This window comes from Myotis nattereri, assembly GCF_964212035.1.
Source record: "Myotis nattereri genome assembly, chromosome: 11".
NCBI classification, from domain to species: Eukaryota; Metazoa; Chordata; class Mammalia; order Chiroptera; family Vespertilionidae; genus Myotis; species Myotis nattereri.
This window is the reverse complement of record NC_138086.1, coordinates 45891049-45909247: the sequence shown is the minus strand read 5'-3', so window position 1 is coordinate 45909247 and position 18199 is coordinate 45891049. Positions and strand designations below refer to the sequence as shown.

The 18199-nt window shown below is 38.6% G+C and overlaps 1 protein-coding gene across 1 annotated transcript in view; it reads right to left on the bottom strand.

The window, feature by feature from the left end:
* Positions 1-1780: 1780 nt before the first annotated feature.
* Positions 1781-18199, bottom strand: part of VPS50 (VPS50 subunit of EARP/GARPII complex) — a 121818-nt gene continuing 105399 nt past the window's right edge. Inside the window, exons 23-28 of the mRNA XM_081102352.1 lie at positions 14255-14403; positions 13142-13238; positions 11947-12105; positions 9290-9411; positions 4752-4941; positions 1781-2513 (exon numbers count right to left, since the gene is read on the bottom strand). Coding sequence (XP_080958478.1) covers positions 2394-2513; positions 4752-4941; positions 9290-9411; positions 11947-12105; positions 13142-13238; positions 14255-14403 — 837 coding nt within the window. The 3' untranslated portion in view covers positions 1781-2393. The remainder of the gene's footprint in view (positions 2514-4751; positions 4942-9289; positions 9412-11946; positions 12106-13141; positions 13239-14254; positions 14404-18199) is intronic.

Sequence of the window (18199 nt, the reverse complement as noted above, 5' to 3'; positions counted from 1 at the left end):
CCTACCAGCTTCAAAACTACTAGATTTTGCTCTGGAAGCTTCTTATTGGCACCTTGTCATGTTGTCCCCTAGGCTACATCCACACTGTGAGATCCCTGCTGCCGGGCGGGCCCATATGCTCCTCCCCAGCAGATTCACTGATCCCGATGAACTCTGGGTTCACAAGGCTCCTGACACTGCCTGCCTACTTGTCACTCCCCTGCCTACAAGCAGAGAGTCACTGTGGGAAGAGATAAATGCTCGTCTTTTTTGTTACCCATTTTTACTAAAATTTTTACCCTCCAACTCTGCCTTGCCAGATGGGCAATTCTAGTGTGATGCTGTCATTGCTGTCTTCCCATTTCAAATACTACAATTATGCTATTTATATACTGCCCCTGAAACTTTGGGAACAGCAGCTCATGGCATCAACTGATCAATATCTTCCCACCCCAACCCCTGGCAGTCCTCCATGCCATCATCATTTTTATTAAATCATCATCTCTTCCCAAATTACCTCTTCATATTCTACTGAAGATGAAGTCTAAGAGCTGAGAGAGCAAAAAGAATAGTCAAAAGAAAAAGAGGAAGAGTTTGACCTTTGACAAGACAAAAAACTATTTTGGCTTAGAAAAACAAAAACAACAATAAACCTAACAACAAAAAAACTAACAACAACAAAACCAAGATGCCTGAAACAAGAAGAGCTAAGTTCTTATGATAACGGTCAAACACCAGGTCAAACAACATTTCAAATTGCCAATATGTTGAAAACTACCCTGTTATACTCAACAAGACCAATGGAACTTAAATTGTAAAGACCATCTTGCCTTTTCTCTACAAGATGGTTAGAAAAGCATTTTAGCCAACTTCCAACAAGTGAGCTTCTAAAGATTAAGACAAAATACTTACTGAAAAATGTATATCAGGTACAGCCAAATCTCAGTCCCTGCGTGTGTGCTAATTATCATCTCATTTAGAATGTTATTACTGACACACACTTAAATCTCAGGGACAAAACTGCTGTTAGTTTGCTTGCTACAAGTCCTGTCTCAAAGATTAATGACTCAGAAGAGGTAACTGACAGACCTCAGCCCAAATAAATTTTAAAATAGCCATCCCATTATCTAAAGAAATAGATACTAGGCAGTGCTTTTGTTTAGTCAATGAAGCTGGGGGTGCAAGGAGATATGTAAAATATGGGCCAGGAGAGGAAAATATTGGATCTTCGTATTTATAAGTTTATAAACTACAAAGAATTCTATGAAAAGAACTGATACTATTCTCCCGACAACCTTAAGACATTGATAAATGGTAGGGTTATATCTCCATTAAGCCTCTGTTGGTTTTCTGTATGTTGGTAGAAAATGCCTGACTTCAAAGCAAAGTTTAAAAGAACAGTACACAGTTGCTGAGTTCCAAAGTTTATCATTGGCTAAACTCACATTATTTTATATCTGTCCTACAGAGCAGATATTTAAGAAAGTGAACACATGAACCTATACTTATGTTTGACTAACAGAGAGTTCTTTCCATGAGTCAGCTAAGCCAGGTTGTGCTGTCCTAAGACAAAAGTTGAATTCAAAGAGAACAAAGCTGATATCAAAAATCTCACTTTTTTAAAATCCCACAATCACCATTCTGTGTGCCATTCAGGTACTGAAAAGGTGTAACTAATGAAGTTACTTTTCACCATTGGTTTCAGGATTTAAGATGACTAATATTAAAACATGCCAAGAGAATCCATTGTACTTTTATGAAATCTGTCTGCTGTGGAAAGATATCAAAACACAGTCTCATATAGGCTGGTCATGTTGGAGTGTACCATTTATTAAATTTTACCATGTATGATCACTATATCATAACCAATTTAAAACTGACAACTTTCACATTAGAAAACACAGAGAACATACTAATTTTTCAACCATTTTGCTTACATGTACTTTTCAGTGCTCATGCAGTGCTCATAATTAGGAGATACTGTACATTAACCCTCGAATATTATGCTAATTAATTAAGAACCAAGTCAGAGGGTAGAAAAATATCAACATAAATTCATTCTCCAAAAACTGCCCATGGGCATATCATCACAGTTCCCTATAATTATATACTTACAGTCCATTCTTCTGTAAAATGCATAATGGTAATCATATAACAATAGTTATGACAAGGCAACGATATCATTTCAGGAAAGGAATATAACAAATGAGACTAAAAGTTGAAGAGAAGAGATCAGAGCATATGAAGGTCATTTCAGAACATCACACGGACTTCAGTGTTTTCCACTTTCCAGTTGGAAAGAACATGCACGAAGTATTCTTAGCAGCCTGCTGTCAGAAGGCATGAAAAATTGGCTTCCATTCCATAGATGTTGAGAGAAGATCAATGGCATTGAGGAAAGAGAATTGTGTTCATTATCTTTTGGGCCTGTCTATGTCATCTATAGCTGCTAGAAGTTTCTGTCTTGCTTTTTTATTGATATGGGATCCCAGGCAAACATTAACCAGATTGGTCAGCTGCTTCGTTGAATACTCCTGCTCAAAAAAAGAAGATCAAATTTAGTACATTGATCAATGGAAGGATGGGCAGACACTCAGGTCTCAGCGGACAGTTACAGAGCACTACAACCCAGAGGAAAGCAGTGAAAGTACAGTTCAGACATGAAAGACAAAGGGTTTACGAGCTGTGATAATCGGAAATAAGGTACCACAGCATTCATTTGAAATAGGAAGGACTAGGATCTCTTTAATATGGCAGACAGTCTGACATGCCTATGCTTTTTAATATGTTTAAGAGCACACACTTTATGCCTGTTTCTGTGACAGTCTTTGTTATTAAGTTATCAAATTACACTGACATTTCAAATTTTTAAAATGCTACTGAATAAGCATTTTCCAGCACTCCACATTTTGTAAACATTGTATATAAAAAACAAAGATCTCCAATCACAGAACAACTTTTCCCAAATAGAATAAATGAATAAGGTAACATAGATCAGAAAGTTACTGGTTTTTAAACCCTCATATTGTAACTGGTAGCTAGTTAAGTAAAAAAAGTAAAACCATTAAGTATTTTCTGTTGTAAAAGTATTTGGTTTCTGAATTTGAGATTACAAGTTGCTAGAATGAGAAAGAATGGACCTCATCAGAAAGGTTTATACACTGACAGGTCTTGGAGGTTGACTAGCTAGAGTTCAGGCCAGGAGACAGGGTTGTGTCTATCATCTACTAAGAACATGTCTTCACTGGAGGTAACCACTGAAGACAGTGCAATTTCAAAATATGAGAAAGAGTTCATTTTAAAAACTCAGCAAACTACTCAGAGCATCTGTAAACACCTGGCAAATTCTCTTAAGTAATCAGTCAATACTTAGCGGACACAACTGTCATCAAGCACTGGACCAGACACCGCAGAACTGGGGTTCTCTTAAGACAGGGCAGGCCCTGCTGCTAGGAAATTTTCACCAAATTACAAATATCAGTTAGTCCGAGTTCTTCCAAAATACTAAGCTAAAAATGTCAGTCCACTACACTAAAAGAGGAAAATGTAAAAGGGCACCATTCTTGCATCAAAGAATGGATATCTAAGAGCTATGCTTTCTGTCCTCAGCTACTTGTAACCTTTCCCCAAGCTTCCTCCTCAGTACCAATCCCCAAATGTTTACAGCTTACTTTACTAAATGGATCCTGGCAACACTCAGCATCCATCTGCACCTGCGTTAGCATTATGGTTCACAAATGTCAGAGGACAGTGGGACTAAAAATGGTGGCATTTTTCTCAATTCTGAAATCTTTGAAAATAGCATGTACATTTCTACTTTGCTCCCAGAGATGTGAAACTGACCTACAAATGGGCACATGCACAGAAAACTCAGGTTAATGGTCATTTCATTTCTCTCGAATACCGAAACCAGAAAGGATGAGCCTCATAAAGTACATGTAAGTAACTCCTGTGTCCTTACCTAGTCAAATGAGGTGTTTCCCTGGTCTTTACTGATGATGTTTATAGCACAAATAAATGCGAATGCTAGAGTCATTGAAGAAATGAGATTCGGTGCAATTTTAACACTTCCCACACTTTCATTAAATTTGTCTTCACATACTGCCTACCTAGACAAACGCTACAACAATCACACAGAAAAGCTCCCGTAATAAGCATGCTCTAGTGATACCTTGATTTGAACTGTGTCAAAAATTCAGCATCCTACATAACACTTCATAAATTGTATTTTTTTCTCTACTTATCTATGAAGCCACACAAAAGAAAAATAATCTCATCTACACTTAAGGTAAAATCTAATGGAGGATGAAGTTACACTTAGCCATTTAATATTACCGCATTCAATCATCACTACTACATGTCAATGCGTTCAGAGGATGTCACTCATTCATTCATTGTTGAGGGCTGCAAGGAGTTGTTTAAGACGAGCTAGTGACTCATTTCAGTGTGGCTGTATTCAATTTGTCTTGATGTTAACCCACTTCAGCCTTTTCCTACAACAGCGGGAGGATAAATATAGCTAACGCTCAGACTGTGGCTCTCTTTCTAGATAATTACTGTTACAGTGCACAAAGGTCTCAAGATTTGATTAGGCAAAGGGCATTGCACAGACACTGTGTGAACATGGTAAAGAAATGGCCTAAGTAGTCCACACTAAAAAAGCAAATGTTTCTTTATGTTTTGTTCTCATGACTGAATTATATAATATACCAGACTAAAACAGATGCAAGGAAAAGGAATAAAAACTTAATTATCCATTTTCCAGCTCTCACCCTGTGCTCCTTGATCCAGCGCTCCATGTCATTCTCAGTCAGGTAGTAGGCTTTAATGTAGGTTTCCACAAATTCTTTATCAGGAATGGGTCTAATATCTGTTAGTTTTTCAAGCTTCATTAAAAACTGTTGAAAGTCCAATTGCATCAAGGCACGACCCTCATTACTACACTTCTTGACATTGGCATATCTAAGATACACAAAAATAAAAACACATAAGTGATGGGATGACTAGAAAAAGAAACCTTTAGGTACTTAAACTATTCTCTAATCCAACACCGGACAAATTCCCCATTTACAGGGGGAAAAGCCCAGGAACACGAAGTCAGGAGGACCGGACTGTCGGCACTGTCACTCAGCAGCCCTTGTACCTATCTGGGCCTCAGGGTCCTCATTTGCAAAGCAAAGAGACCTGAGAGCACTGAAGGTTCTTTGCTGCTCTACAAGCTGTTCTCCATGTTCAGTTAACATGATCACCTACAAGAAAGTTAAACTGGTATTCCAGCTAATCTTGCTGCCAATAATTATTTTTTAATAAATCTTTATTGTTCAGATTATTACAGTTGTTCCTCTTTTTTCCCCCATAGCTCCCCTCCACCCGGTTCCCACCCCACCCCCCGCCCTTACTCCCCCTCCATTGTCCACGTCCATAGGTTTACGATTTTTGTCCAGTCTCTTCCCATACCCCCCACATTCTCTTCCCCCCAAGAATTGTCAGTCCACTCCCTTTCTATGCCCCTGATTCTATTCTATTCACCAGTTTATTCTGTTCGTTGGGGTTTTTATTGACTTGATTTTTAGATTCACTTGTTGATAGATATGTATTTGTTGTCACTTTGTTGTTCATAATTTTAACCTTTATCTTTTCTTCTTCCTCTTCTTCTTAAAGAATACACTTCAACATTTCATATAATACTGGTTTGGTGGTGATGAACTCCTTTATCTTTTTCTTATCTGTGAAGCTCTTTATCTGACCTTCAATTCTAAATGATAGCTTTGCTGGATAAAGCAATCTTGGTTGTAGGTTCTTGCTATTCATCACTTTAAATATTTCTTGCCACTCCCTCCTGGCCTGCAGAGTTTCTGTTGAGAAATCAGCTGACAGTCATATGGGTACTCCCTTGTAGGTAACTGTCTTTCTCTTGCTGCTTTTAATATTCTCTCTTTGTCTTTTGCTCTTGGCATTTTAATTATGATGTGTCTTGGTGTGGTCCTCTTTGGATTCCTTTTGTTTGGGGTTCTTTGCACTTCCTGGACTTGTAAGTCTATTTCTTTCACCAGGTAGGGGAAATTTTCTGTCATTATTTCTTCAAATAGGTTTTCAATATCTTGCTCTCTCTCTTCTGGCACCCCTATAATTCTGATGTTGGTACACTTGAAGTTGTCCCAGAGACTCCTTGCACTATCGTCATATTTTTGTATTCTTTTTTCCTTTTGCTTTTCCGGTTGGGTGTTTTTTGCTTCTTTGTATTTCAAATCTTTGACTTGATTCTTGGGATCCTCTTGTCTGCTGTTGGATCTCTGTATATTATTCTTTATTTCAGTCAGTGAATGCTTTATTTCTAATTGGTCCTTTTTCATATCCTTGAGGGTCTCACTATATTTCTGAGGTTTCTAGATTCTTGAGTAACCTTATAACCATAGTTTTGAACTCTGTATCCAGCAGTTTGCTTTCCTCCATTTTTCATTTGTGATCTGTTTCTTTGTCTTCACATTTTGGCTGCTTCCCTGTGTTGATAGAGTGGTTTTCTGTGCTAGGTGTCCTATAGTGCCCAATGGCTCAGCCTCCCCAATTACCTGAGGTGGACACTCTTGGTGCACCCCTTTATGGGCTGTGTGCACAGTCTTGTTATAGTTAAGCCTTGATTGCTGTTGGTATCACTGGGAGGAATTGATCTCCAGGCCAATTGGCTGTGAGGACCAGTTGTGTCTACAGTGGGAGAATGGCTGTGCTGGAGAGACCCTTATGGGGCAGGACTTGCTTCAGTGGGTCTTCGGCACTCACTAAGTCTGCCCCCTGAGTGTGTCTCTTATGGATCTGAAGAGTTGTAATCTGGATGGTCTCACTCTGACCACTGGGTACACTGGCTCTTGGATCTCCAAGGAGGTGCAAAGACAGCCTCTGCCTGAGGCCACCCAGCAGGAACTACAGAGAGATCTGCAGATTCCTCTTCTTTGTTTGGGGTTTGGAGGTGCCCAGATGAGGCACAGCTATGAAGCAATGCAGGCTGCTGATAAGCCTTAGGCCTTCTTTTGGAAGCTCTGGGGTTCTCTGACCCAGCTGCAGTTTGACAGGTTTTTAGTTGGAGAAAGGCTAGGCCATTCACATGCAAAAGTCTCCGCACACAGCTTGGGTGGCGTTGTAAATTGGGTGGGGCGGGGTCTTAGGGAATCACCAGGGCAGAGCAAACCACAATGGCTGCCAGTCTGCTCTGCCTCAGAGAGGTCCTGGGGTCTGTGTCCTGCGGCCCCATGCAGGAACAATGATCGCTGTGTGCACCTCTGAGAAAGCTGCCTTCACGTTCCAGCTGATGCCGGACAGTTCAGTTTCTCTCCGTATGAGTCTGGGTTCCCAGATTCTCACCCGGAACTGGAGTTCAGAGCAGTTGGGAGATTGTATCTCCCTCCTGATTGAAAAAGACAACAGCGTACCCAGCTGCCAGTCCTTTTCTTGCGCACCTCTGTATCTCCACACTTCCACACCTCTGCACCTCCTACATGGCTCTTTCCTTCTAGTTGTAGAATTTCCACTCAGCCAGCCTTCCCATGGTTCTGGATGATATTCGTTTTGTCTTTTAGTTGTAGTTTGAATGTGGTTGTGTGTGGCAGCCAGTTCAAGTGTTTACCTATGCCGCCAACTTGGTTGTCCCAATAATTATTTCTAAACTAAAGCTATGGATACTCCAAAGTGATCTTTGTTTCATTAAAGTAGTTTCAGTATTGTAGCTACTGGATACAGGGAAAACAAATGAAATAGGTTTCCAATGGACATTCAGCAAACCTGAAAATGTGCACACATATAAGCCCAGAAAGTATATATATATATATATATATATATATATATATATATATATATATTTGATAATAAAACACTTAATAGACTTATTCTGAAATCTCACGCTACTGAAAACCTGTGTGTTTTAAGGTTGAATAGTAATAAGATTAACAGATTAATCCTCACATACATTTTATTACTCATAAGTCAGTGTCTCATTCTTTCAATCATACAAAATGTGGAGATTCCAACCCTAGGGAATGAGGTACATTCCCTAAGGAAATGTGCAAGAAAATCAAAGCTTTCATTGTTTAACGTGACCAAGTGTTTTGTTGTTTCTTCTTAATTAAACGTGTTTACACAGAACTATAACATTTATTATTCCATTTTCCACTTTATTAAACAAATTTATTTCAAATTGTTTCAGTCGGGATGGTGGACACGGAACCAGTGTGTGATGCATAGCACGGCTGGCTTCAGAGCAGAGTGCTAAGAATGTCGTCAGCTTGTCATCCTCACCTTCTCACTTTCTGATACATTCTTTCTTAGAACTAATAAGAACTGAAGAGAAATCAGATAAATGACAGTGTGCAAATTGAATTGATGTGCAATTCTAGAGCACTGCACGCTCTCTGAAATGGCAGTTTGCTTTCAGGGACACTTTAAATGTACCACCGACTCTTATTTGTGTTCTGGGTGTTATGGGCACTGTGAGCGTGGTTTCTGAGCAAGGGAACATTACTATTGAGAGATCTTTAAAGTCAACACATGAAAGCATTATTCAGTTTATGGTGACATAATAATGATCTTATTAGCAGTGATATTGTGGCCATGGGGACCGACTTGCCATCAGAAAATCAGGTGTGCATAACCTTCTCTGTGTTTAAAAACTGTGAACTTGACAGGGGTATCGCTTTGTAAATTATATAAAAGTCTAACCACTACGCTCTATACCTGAGACTAACATGATATTGACTGTCAACTATCACTGAAAAAAAAAGGGAAATAAATAAATAAATAAATAAATAAATAAATAAACAAACAAACAAACTGTGAACTTGGACAAGTTATTTAACCTCTTTAAGCCTCAATTTTGAGGCTGGGTTTTCTCACTGACATAGAACAACAGTACTATCTAAGAGTGGTTAGGATTTGACGATATAACCCTGTGAAGCCCTGGTTCAATAAATGACAAAGTGCTCAATAAGTGTTATGAATCATCATCACAATAATTATATTATTAGGTAATAATAATAATTACTTCTAATTTAACTTTCAGAGAACCATTAGCTGCTGCATTGCTCCCTCTTCTATGAGCTGGTTCTAGGTCACCAGCCAGAAAAATATGCATAGACAGAGGTGGTATAGTTAGGTTTAAGGTTTCTTGTAATTACATTCTAAAGTCAAACCTAAATTATTATGGGATTATCTGCTATTTATCACTATCTCTACCTATCTCTCCATCCATTAGTGTTAATTATAACGTTATATATACATCGATTTATCATTGAGGAATCAGATAATGCTTTCACGAAAAACTTACCCTTCCACAATAGTTCTGTTAGCCAGTCGTATACAATGTTCCCAAAGTATATTAGACACGGGCAAGGGTATCCGAACTCTCTTAGAAACCTCATTTAACCTCCTGTTAAACTGTTCAAATTCCTAAGAAGACAAAAATCCCAGTTGCATGTGAATGTAATTATAATGCTGCATTGTTTTCCCATCTCAGTGGCAAAAAAGATTTAGGAGGATTCGGAATCAAACCAAGTAAAACCAAGAGATAATGCCTAATTTATTCAATTTGTTACACTTAGAAAAAAACCTTAATAGTGTTTAAATTATGTTGTAATACAGAGTATGTACATTACATTTCATCTCAAAGGAAATAAGTGTCATCAACTGATTAAACAATGCTAACCATGTTCAAATGTTCTCACATCTCAATTTTTTCTATGACTGTCAGTATGGATAAAAAGAGTTTGATAATCTATGTTTTTAAAATCCTTTAAAAGGCCCAGTTTTTAAAAAAATGTTTTAAGAAGCTTTAAATTCAGAGTGAACTATTTGTAATTTGTGGCTATCTATATTCCTTAGAGAATAATCTGATAAATTATTCTCCTTCTTAAATATTTTTTAAAGTAAATAATTATATAGCAAATGATTTGAAAGTCATGTAATAGCTGCAACTTTTTAGTAAGATGGACAAAATAAAACAAAATATTTTCAGGTATAAAAAACTGAACATTTTTGTTACTTATTAGTAACTTTTATAATACCACTCTACTAAAAATAAAAATATGTGTAACCAATTTAGACAATTCCAGCTACATTAAAGCAGCAAATGGTTCACCCTTTAATAAATGTATTTCTGGTTTCTTTGGACTATTATTGCCTAAATATGTTCATTTACAAAAGTAAATGCTGTTGACCCTTCCTTGACAATATATTTCAAATAAATTTAAGAAGGCTTAAAATGGCATTTTCTGCAATAGAGAAGTTACACAATGCTTAACAAGTCAAGATGGACATGTGTTCAAATTTTCTAATGACACACAGGGAGAAAAAATCTAATGTGATCATCAACAGTCAAGCTACCACATCATTACTATTACGTTATTCTTTGCTACTTCCTAAATCACAATTTTTTGAGGATTCATTTTGACAGTTAACTGCTTTTAATTATTTATGAAAAAAGTGCATCTTTAACCTACTAAGCTTACTTTTGAAAATAAGAGTTAAATAAGTAATTGCTCTTCAATTTTTCATTTCATGAATCTAGTAGAGCAGTAGTATTTGCTATTGTATTTAATGCTTCTTTACAGTAAACTGTGCTTTGAATTTCAAGAGTTTTCATTAATACTTTAAAGTTAAAATTATATGCTTACTGTATAAATGTCATTCTATTCATTGCTAAATTCATGTGCAAGAGTGCTGTTGATAAATAAATAGTAGAGCCATTTCTTTTACTGAGTATTCTGTTGAAGCAACAATGCAGAGTGCTTTTTACCTCTAACAGTTTAGACTTGGAAAAATAATAGAACAAAATGCATTATAAAAGTTTATGAAAACTTTTAAGCTGATAAAAACTGGGTTCAGGTTAATAATGTGAACAGCACTAGCTCTTTCTTACATATAGTACTGATGCCCCAGCCCGGGGAAGGCACCATACCCTGCTGGGCACTGGAGCACTAGAGGTAGTCCACTGCTATCTCTGCTTTGATCATTGGCTTTGCTGACTGGTTCTCAATGTCCCAGGCTATTATTTATTGCCTTGGAAGCAGATAAAAATGTTTGTGTAAGTAAATGAGATAAAAGTCAGGAGCTTAAGGACCAATTTTCTTTTCACAGATAAACAGGAAAAACAAAATTTTTCTGAAAGCTCGTTTTCGTTTTCCAGGATGCTCTTTTCTCACCTCAGACATCCACATGGCTCATGTTCTCACTTCCTTCAGGTGCCTCAATTCTCACCATTATTGGAATCCTCTAACCACAAGTAAATGGTATTCCTCCCCACCCACCCCCTGCCCCTCTCTATCCCTCTTCTGCTGACCATTTATTTTTTCATAGGACTGTTCCTCACCTGATACATCATATTTTAATTTATCGCTTTTCTACCGTCCCTCACTGGCATGTAAATTCCTTAATTCACAACTACATTGCCAGCACCTAGAGCAGTGCTTGCCACATGTCAGGTGATCTATCAATATCTCATGATGCATAATTTTTTTAAAAAAACGACTACAATTCTTTCCAGAAAACTTATAAACATAAATCATTAAATGCAAAGGTATTTGAAAGACACATTGCAAAGGTAAGGTGATTTCTGTAAAACACAACTTAGAATAATCGGGTGTATGGTCTCTTGCTAATATACAAACAACTGTAGAAATACGTTTTTGTCTCCACAGCCATGGCTACTGAGGTTACATAGCATGAGAACCAGCCAAGTCATGCCAATCAAACTCTAAGTCCAGTGGAAAATTAGTGAGCATAACAAAAGATCTACAAAGTATTCCTGGATCTAAAAGAACACAAATTCAGAAAATAAGCCTAATCTAATTCAGGGACTTGAATATCACGATGCTAGAAATGTGGTAATACTGTAACTATAACTCACTACTTTAGAGCAATTGCAATTATAAGAACAGTTCTCTTAGCAGAATCATCTCTAACAAAGACGTTTCCCAGAGTACTTGCCTTTAACAGTGCATCTACATATATGTTGTGCTGTGACATAATTTCCTTTACATCCCATTTCACGTTAGCCATCAGGAGCAGCATCTGTTCATAATCAATGGCTTTACCAGCTACGATCCAGTAAATTGGTTTGCGTAGTTCACTGGCAGTTGAGACTGTCTGAAATAAATTGCACAGAAATGAAAACAAATGTTTTCGAAAGTATCAAATGTACAAAGGACATTTTGCTCCTATTTCTAGGACACATCATATCTGAAAATAAGTCATTAATCATTTGGAGATTTATATTATGAAAATAATTTAATTCCAGGGCAAAGGTCTCACTCAAAACATAATTTTGAGACATTAAGTAAACTTAAGGCTATAGACAGTAGTTTCTAAAAGAACTACAGACTTTCTTGGAGATAGCAAATACTTCTCAAGTTCTTTCACTTCTTTCCATCTCGACTCCCACTCTCCCCACCTCACAATTCCATCTGACTGCATTTCTGTAACTGCCCTCCAGCCAGTCGGTCTCCATGCCTCTAGGCTTGTCATCTAACGTCCATTCTTCACATTGCCTCCCAAGTACACTTTCTAAAACACACCTCTGACCATGCCACTCACCAGGGTCAAATCCTCCCGTAGTTTCCGAGTACCCTTGGAATAAAGTCCCACTTCTGGCTGAGAGCCCTGTACCTCGTGTGGCTCCTGCTTATCACTGCGCCATCTTTCTAGTCACAAGCCCGCTTCCCTGCCCTGGCAGCTGGAGTGTCTCAGCTGCTCACATGCATCTTGCTCTCCCTCCCCTGCTGCCCTTGGTTAAGCCATCCCTTAATTTGGAATATACTCCCCACTCGCCTAGCTGGTCAGGTTTAAACATCACTTCCTCCAAACAGCCTTTCCAGACAACCTGCTTCCAACCACACCCCTTTCCTCCCGCAGTCAAGGTTAAGTACCTTGCCGCTGATTCTTTTCATCTTTTATATTTTAAATAACTGGCTTTCTCTCTCACTGGACTAAAAGTTATATGCATTGCCCAATAAGGATTTAATACAGCGACTCAGGGGTGAATAAATAAATATTTGAATCCAGCTCTCCTGGGATTTGGAGAATGATCACTAGTAAAAAAGGAAACCAAACCAAACCCCTAACTAACGTGTGACAGTCCTCTCTGGCTCCCAATTGAAATGACACATGAGACAGCCCATCTGACCTGAGAATAAAATTGCTGAAGGAAGGGCTTTTTGACTGCAGGCATCACAGCATCCAGATGCGGCTGAAGGAACTCAAATTGTTCAGCCAAGAATACCCTAAAGGGAACAAATAACCCGCCTTGTGAACACAGCACAGGAGTGAGAGCCTGCCAGTGTTTTTGTAAAAACTAGTCTTCAAGATCTCTAAGCAAAACTTTAACAATTAAAATTATTTTCCACTTTAGTGAACTACCTCTTGACATGCTCATTTACATTCCATATAAAAATGAAAGCTCAACTTATCACTGAATGTGAATTGAGGTGGAAGAACGGTGACTTCAAGGGAGCTGATTTGGACACAAAGGTGTAGTTATGCTGCTTTGCATGTTAAGATATGAGCCCAGATAACACAAAACATTGGAGAAAGATTTGAAAGGATTTCGTTTAAAGATCCCATTTAATTACATACAACAGACCCCTGAATTCACAGATTTAACATCTGACACTTATCAGAAGTTACCCAACATTCATAACATGTAACAAACGAACTCGACTGAGACACACACATGTGAGCGTCAGGTCCGGAGGCTGGGGTGTAGGAGCCGGAGGCACCAGGCTAGAAGACAGCTGGCAGCCTTACCATTTTTCTCTATTTTTTGTTATGTACATAAAAATCCTTAAGTTAGAATTGACTACATTTCATGGGAGAAGTTATATGCTTCAGTTGTGTTAAAACCTGGGGGATTTATAAAGGTCAGGATGCACTCTTGCTGATGTCAAGAGTCGACTACATTTAACACTGAACTGACAATGTAACTGGTTTCTCCAGAACCATGATTCAATAGGAAATAGAAAGTACACAAGAACATTTTTTAAAGTTTTACTTAAAGCAAGGATCATGTTGCTAAAGATTGAAACTTAAAAGATTTCCCTCCTCCCATTTACGTAACCGAAAACCAAACATGCAGTTTTAAAAATCCATTGGTAATCTATTTTAGGGTATACTTCTCAGAAATACACATTGATATTTTGAAGTGGAAGATATATACAGCTAGAAGTCTAATTATACAAGGCTTACTTTAATAACCTTTCTTAAGTATTCAATGGCAAAGTACCTGTTTTTAACAACTTACAAGGATTCTGTGGCTACCACTCTTTCAGCCAACCCGTATAATGTATCCCCGGAGGTCAAAACCACTAGGTGACTTAGGTGTGGGCTTGGGACCTTCTCCTTTCGCTCTTCTGCTGCTGTGAGTGTGGCAGTAGGATCAGCTGCAACTTCCTGAAAATACAGCACATACATACGCAATCTGAAACAACAAATCTAATAGCAATAAACCATGTGATTTTACCAAACTGGAACTATAATTCAAACACTCTTGGGCATGCATTAATTACATTTAGTTCTTGCTCTCCATTCCCCGCGCCCCGCCCCCCCCCCTTTTTATATTTTCTAATTGCTGGAACATTCCTTTTTAACACTAAGTGAAAATGATCCAACTCTATATGCTATAATCTGTGCATGAACTACAGTTGGCCAACATAAGGAATCTTCATGAATCAAGAGATGTTTCAGAGAGACAACAGTGAGAGATGACCTTCAAGAACTTACAAATGAGGGAAAAGAACTAAGCTAAGTATCAAAATTATGGTGTGATTCACCATTTCACACCCTAGTCTAACCAAGGTAACTTTGAAATAATCTCAAGAAAGCAGGACTAGAATGTAGTTATAAACTGAAACAGAACCAATTGCCTGGGACAGATTATATTGATGAGAAGGAAGATGATTACTGGGAAGAAAAGAAAGGGATGCCCCCAAAACAGGGAGTGTTGAGCTTTAAAGATCCTCAAAGAAAAAATTAGACATACAAAAACATCTGAAGTGCAAATGTAAATCTAGATTACTTTTTAAAGCAATTACATAGTCGCAAATTGCCGACATTTTCCTTATGAATAAAAGGGACATCAAATGCATAGGACTCTGGGAGTATAACTTAAGTATATAAATTTAGCAAAATGAAAATGTAACATTATAAAACCCTTCAAATTAGAAAATGGTTTAATTCTTCATTAGTTCTTTTTTATATCCTATCTTCTTCTAAAGATAATGTCTCTCTTCATCTCTAATTACTGAATTAGCATTTAAAAGTTATTTGGGAACAACTGTGCTTTCTCTAGAGAGAATCAGGATAAGGAAACTATGCAAGTTAATCAATGTTGCAGTTCCATTATTTATTTCCTTCTACTTAAAAGGAAAACAAGCACCCCGCTCCTAAAAGAAAACACAACCCACAAAATCACATACTGTTTGGTACCAACTGGTTGCTTGTGTTATTTAGTGTAATTCTGGTGGATGCTTCCTCATCATCTTCCAGACCGGCCAAGTGCAGAGCCCTGGAGTCATTCATGACCCCCTTCCTCCTCGCCTCCATCACCGCTAAGCAAACACCTATCTTGTTTGTTTCTTCCTCATGTCACTACTTCATCAGGACCAAGGCCACAGCATTCTTAACTGAAGTATTCGAAATGCCCCTCATAGACACCTCTTCCACTAGCTTATCCTGTTTCTACTCCACTTTCCACAGGTTTAACTGGCTGTCTTTTCTATAATACAGAAGTGATATTTCTAAAATGCAGACATGATCATACCACTCCCTTGCTTAAAAGTCCTCATTCCGTACAGGCGAAAGCCTAATCTTGTGCCATGATATTATGCCTTTACAAATGACACCAGCTACCTGGCCAGCCTCATTTCCAGGTAATCTTCTCCGTCCTTCAGGTCTAGCCACACTGGCCTACTTGCTATATACCTGGCCTATAGACCCTCCTGTTGAACCAGCGCTCCCCCCTCACCCCCATCCCCTATCTGCTTAGCTCTCTCCTCCACAGTTTTTAACTCTGAGCTCGTATTCACCTCCTTCCTATAACGTTCTCAGTCTCCCAAGAATTAGTGCTCTAGCTGGTTTGGCTCAGTGGATAGAGCAACGGCCTGGGACCAAAGGGTCTTAGGTTTGATTTGGGTCAAGGACACGTACCTCAGTTGCAGGCTCCTCCCCAGCTCTGGCCCTGTTCAGGCCCAGTACAGGAGGCAACCAATCGATGTGTTTCTCTCACATCGATGTTTCTCTCTGTCTTTCCCTCTCTCTTCTACTTTCTCTAAAAATCAATGGAAAAATATCCTCTGGTGAGGATTAAAAAAAAAAAAAAAGAATTAGTATTTTACCTGTATCAATGTTATCGCCACATACACATTTGTCTGTATGTGCCATAAATTACACTACATCAGTTACCCTGCCTCACTGTGAGCTCTCAGAGGATAGGGACAGATTTCATCTTTGTCGCTCAAGACCTTGGCATGACTCCTGGCATTAGCAGGCCCTCATTCGTTTAATTAACAGAGATGATGATAACAGTGAGGACGATAAGAGTCTTCATTTCCTCTCCTTTTGTTCTCTTTCAAGCCCATTCCAATCAGGCTTTTGTCTGCCACCTTCAAAGAAATAGTTATCATGGTTCCCAGTGGCCTCCTTGTGGCCAAATCCAACAGTCTGTGCTGAATATCCCTGTCCTTTAACCCACTGCAGCATTTTACATGGCTGATCTTAAAAACTTTCTTCCCTTAGCCTCCAGGTCACCACACCCTCCTGGTCTTTCTCCTCCACCACGGGCCACTCTGAAGACTCCTTTGCTAGTCTGTCCTCCTCTCCCTGACCTTCAAATAACAGAGAGCTTCACAGTTCAGTTCTTAGACTTCTCTCACTCACATTCTACTCCCCAGTTAATTCCATCCAGTCCCACAGTTCTAATGCCATCCACATACCAATAGCCCAAAATGTGCATCCTAGTGCTGACCTCACTCTCACCTTTAGTACATTTAACATATGAACGTGAACTCTTGGTGTCCTCCTCAATTATGTCCCTTCTAAAAGTCTTATCCATTTCCAATAATGGCACCTCCATTCTCCAGAAGTTAGATGTCATCCTTGGCTCCTCTCAGTATCATACACCACTTATACATCAACAAATCTTGATGGGTCCAGATTCTAAGGTCTCACTACCTCCTCCACTACCTCTTTGGTACAGGTTACCTCATCGCTCTCTTTTACTGTTACACACTGAAGCCAAGGTAATTTTCTTTTAAATAAGTGATATGATGTCAATTCTGCTTAAAGCGCTTCAATGGCTTCCTGCCTTCCTTAAGGTAAAATCCAAAGGCTCTACATAATCTAGGCTCTGGCTACCTCTCTGATTTCATCTACCATGGACTCTCTTGCTTTCTTCATTCCCATTATACCGGCCTCTTTGCTATTCCTGAAATATGCCAATTATGGTCCTACCTCAGGTTTTATTATTCCCTCAACTAAAACATTCTTCCCCAAAACATCCTCTCCCTACTAGAAAATAAGCTGCACATGGGTAGGGAGTTTCGTCTGGTGTCCCCCTCCCCACCAAAATTATACCCTTAACTCCCAGAACGGTGACTTTCATCATGTTCAATAAATAGGCACTAAATTAATGTTTGCTGAATAAATGAATTTTCATCCAGGTAGCTCACTTCCCTATTTCTTCAGGGATCTATTTCAATGTTATCTTCTCAAAGGGGCCTCCTCTGTTTATCTAAATAAAAACACATGATTTTTCTCCTCTTTCTACCCTTTCCTAGTTCTTCGTAAGTCTCAACACAATCTGACATTAAATGAGATATTCATCTATTCTTATTTGCCTCCTTCACTGGAGGGGACCATCAGTCTTCCACAAAGTACCCAGGAAATCAATATGAACAACAAATGAACAAACTCACAGACACCAGTATGGTGGTTACCAGAGGCAAAAGGTGGTAGAGGGGTAGAAAAGGGTACAAGGAGTCAAATATATGGTATTGGAAGGAGATTTTACTTTGGGTGAAGACACAATGCAATATACAGATGATGTATCATGAAATTGTCCAAAAAATAAAGAATAAAATGTGAAAGAAAAACAATAATAAATATAGCTATCCAACTATTGTGCATCCCCTGAGTCTTGTCCACTCATAAAAGAGCTCTTTGCCTTCTATTTTCAACACCTCCTATAGCA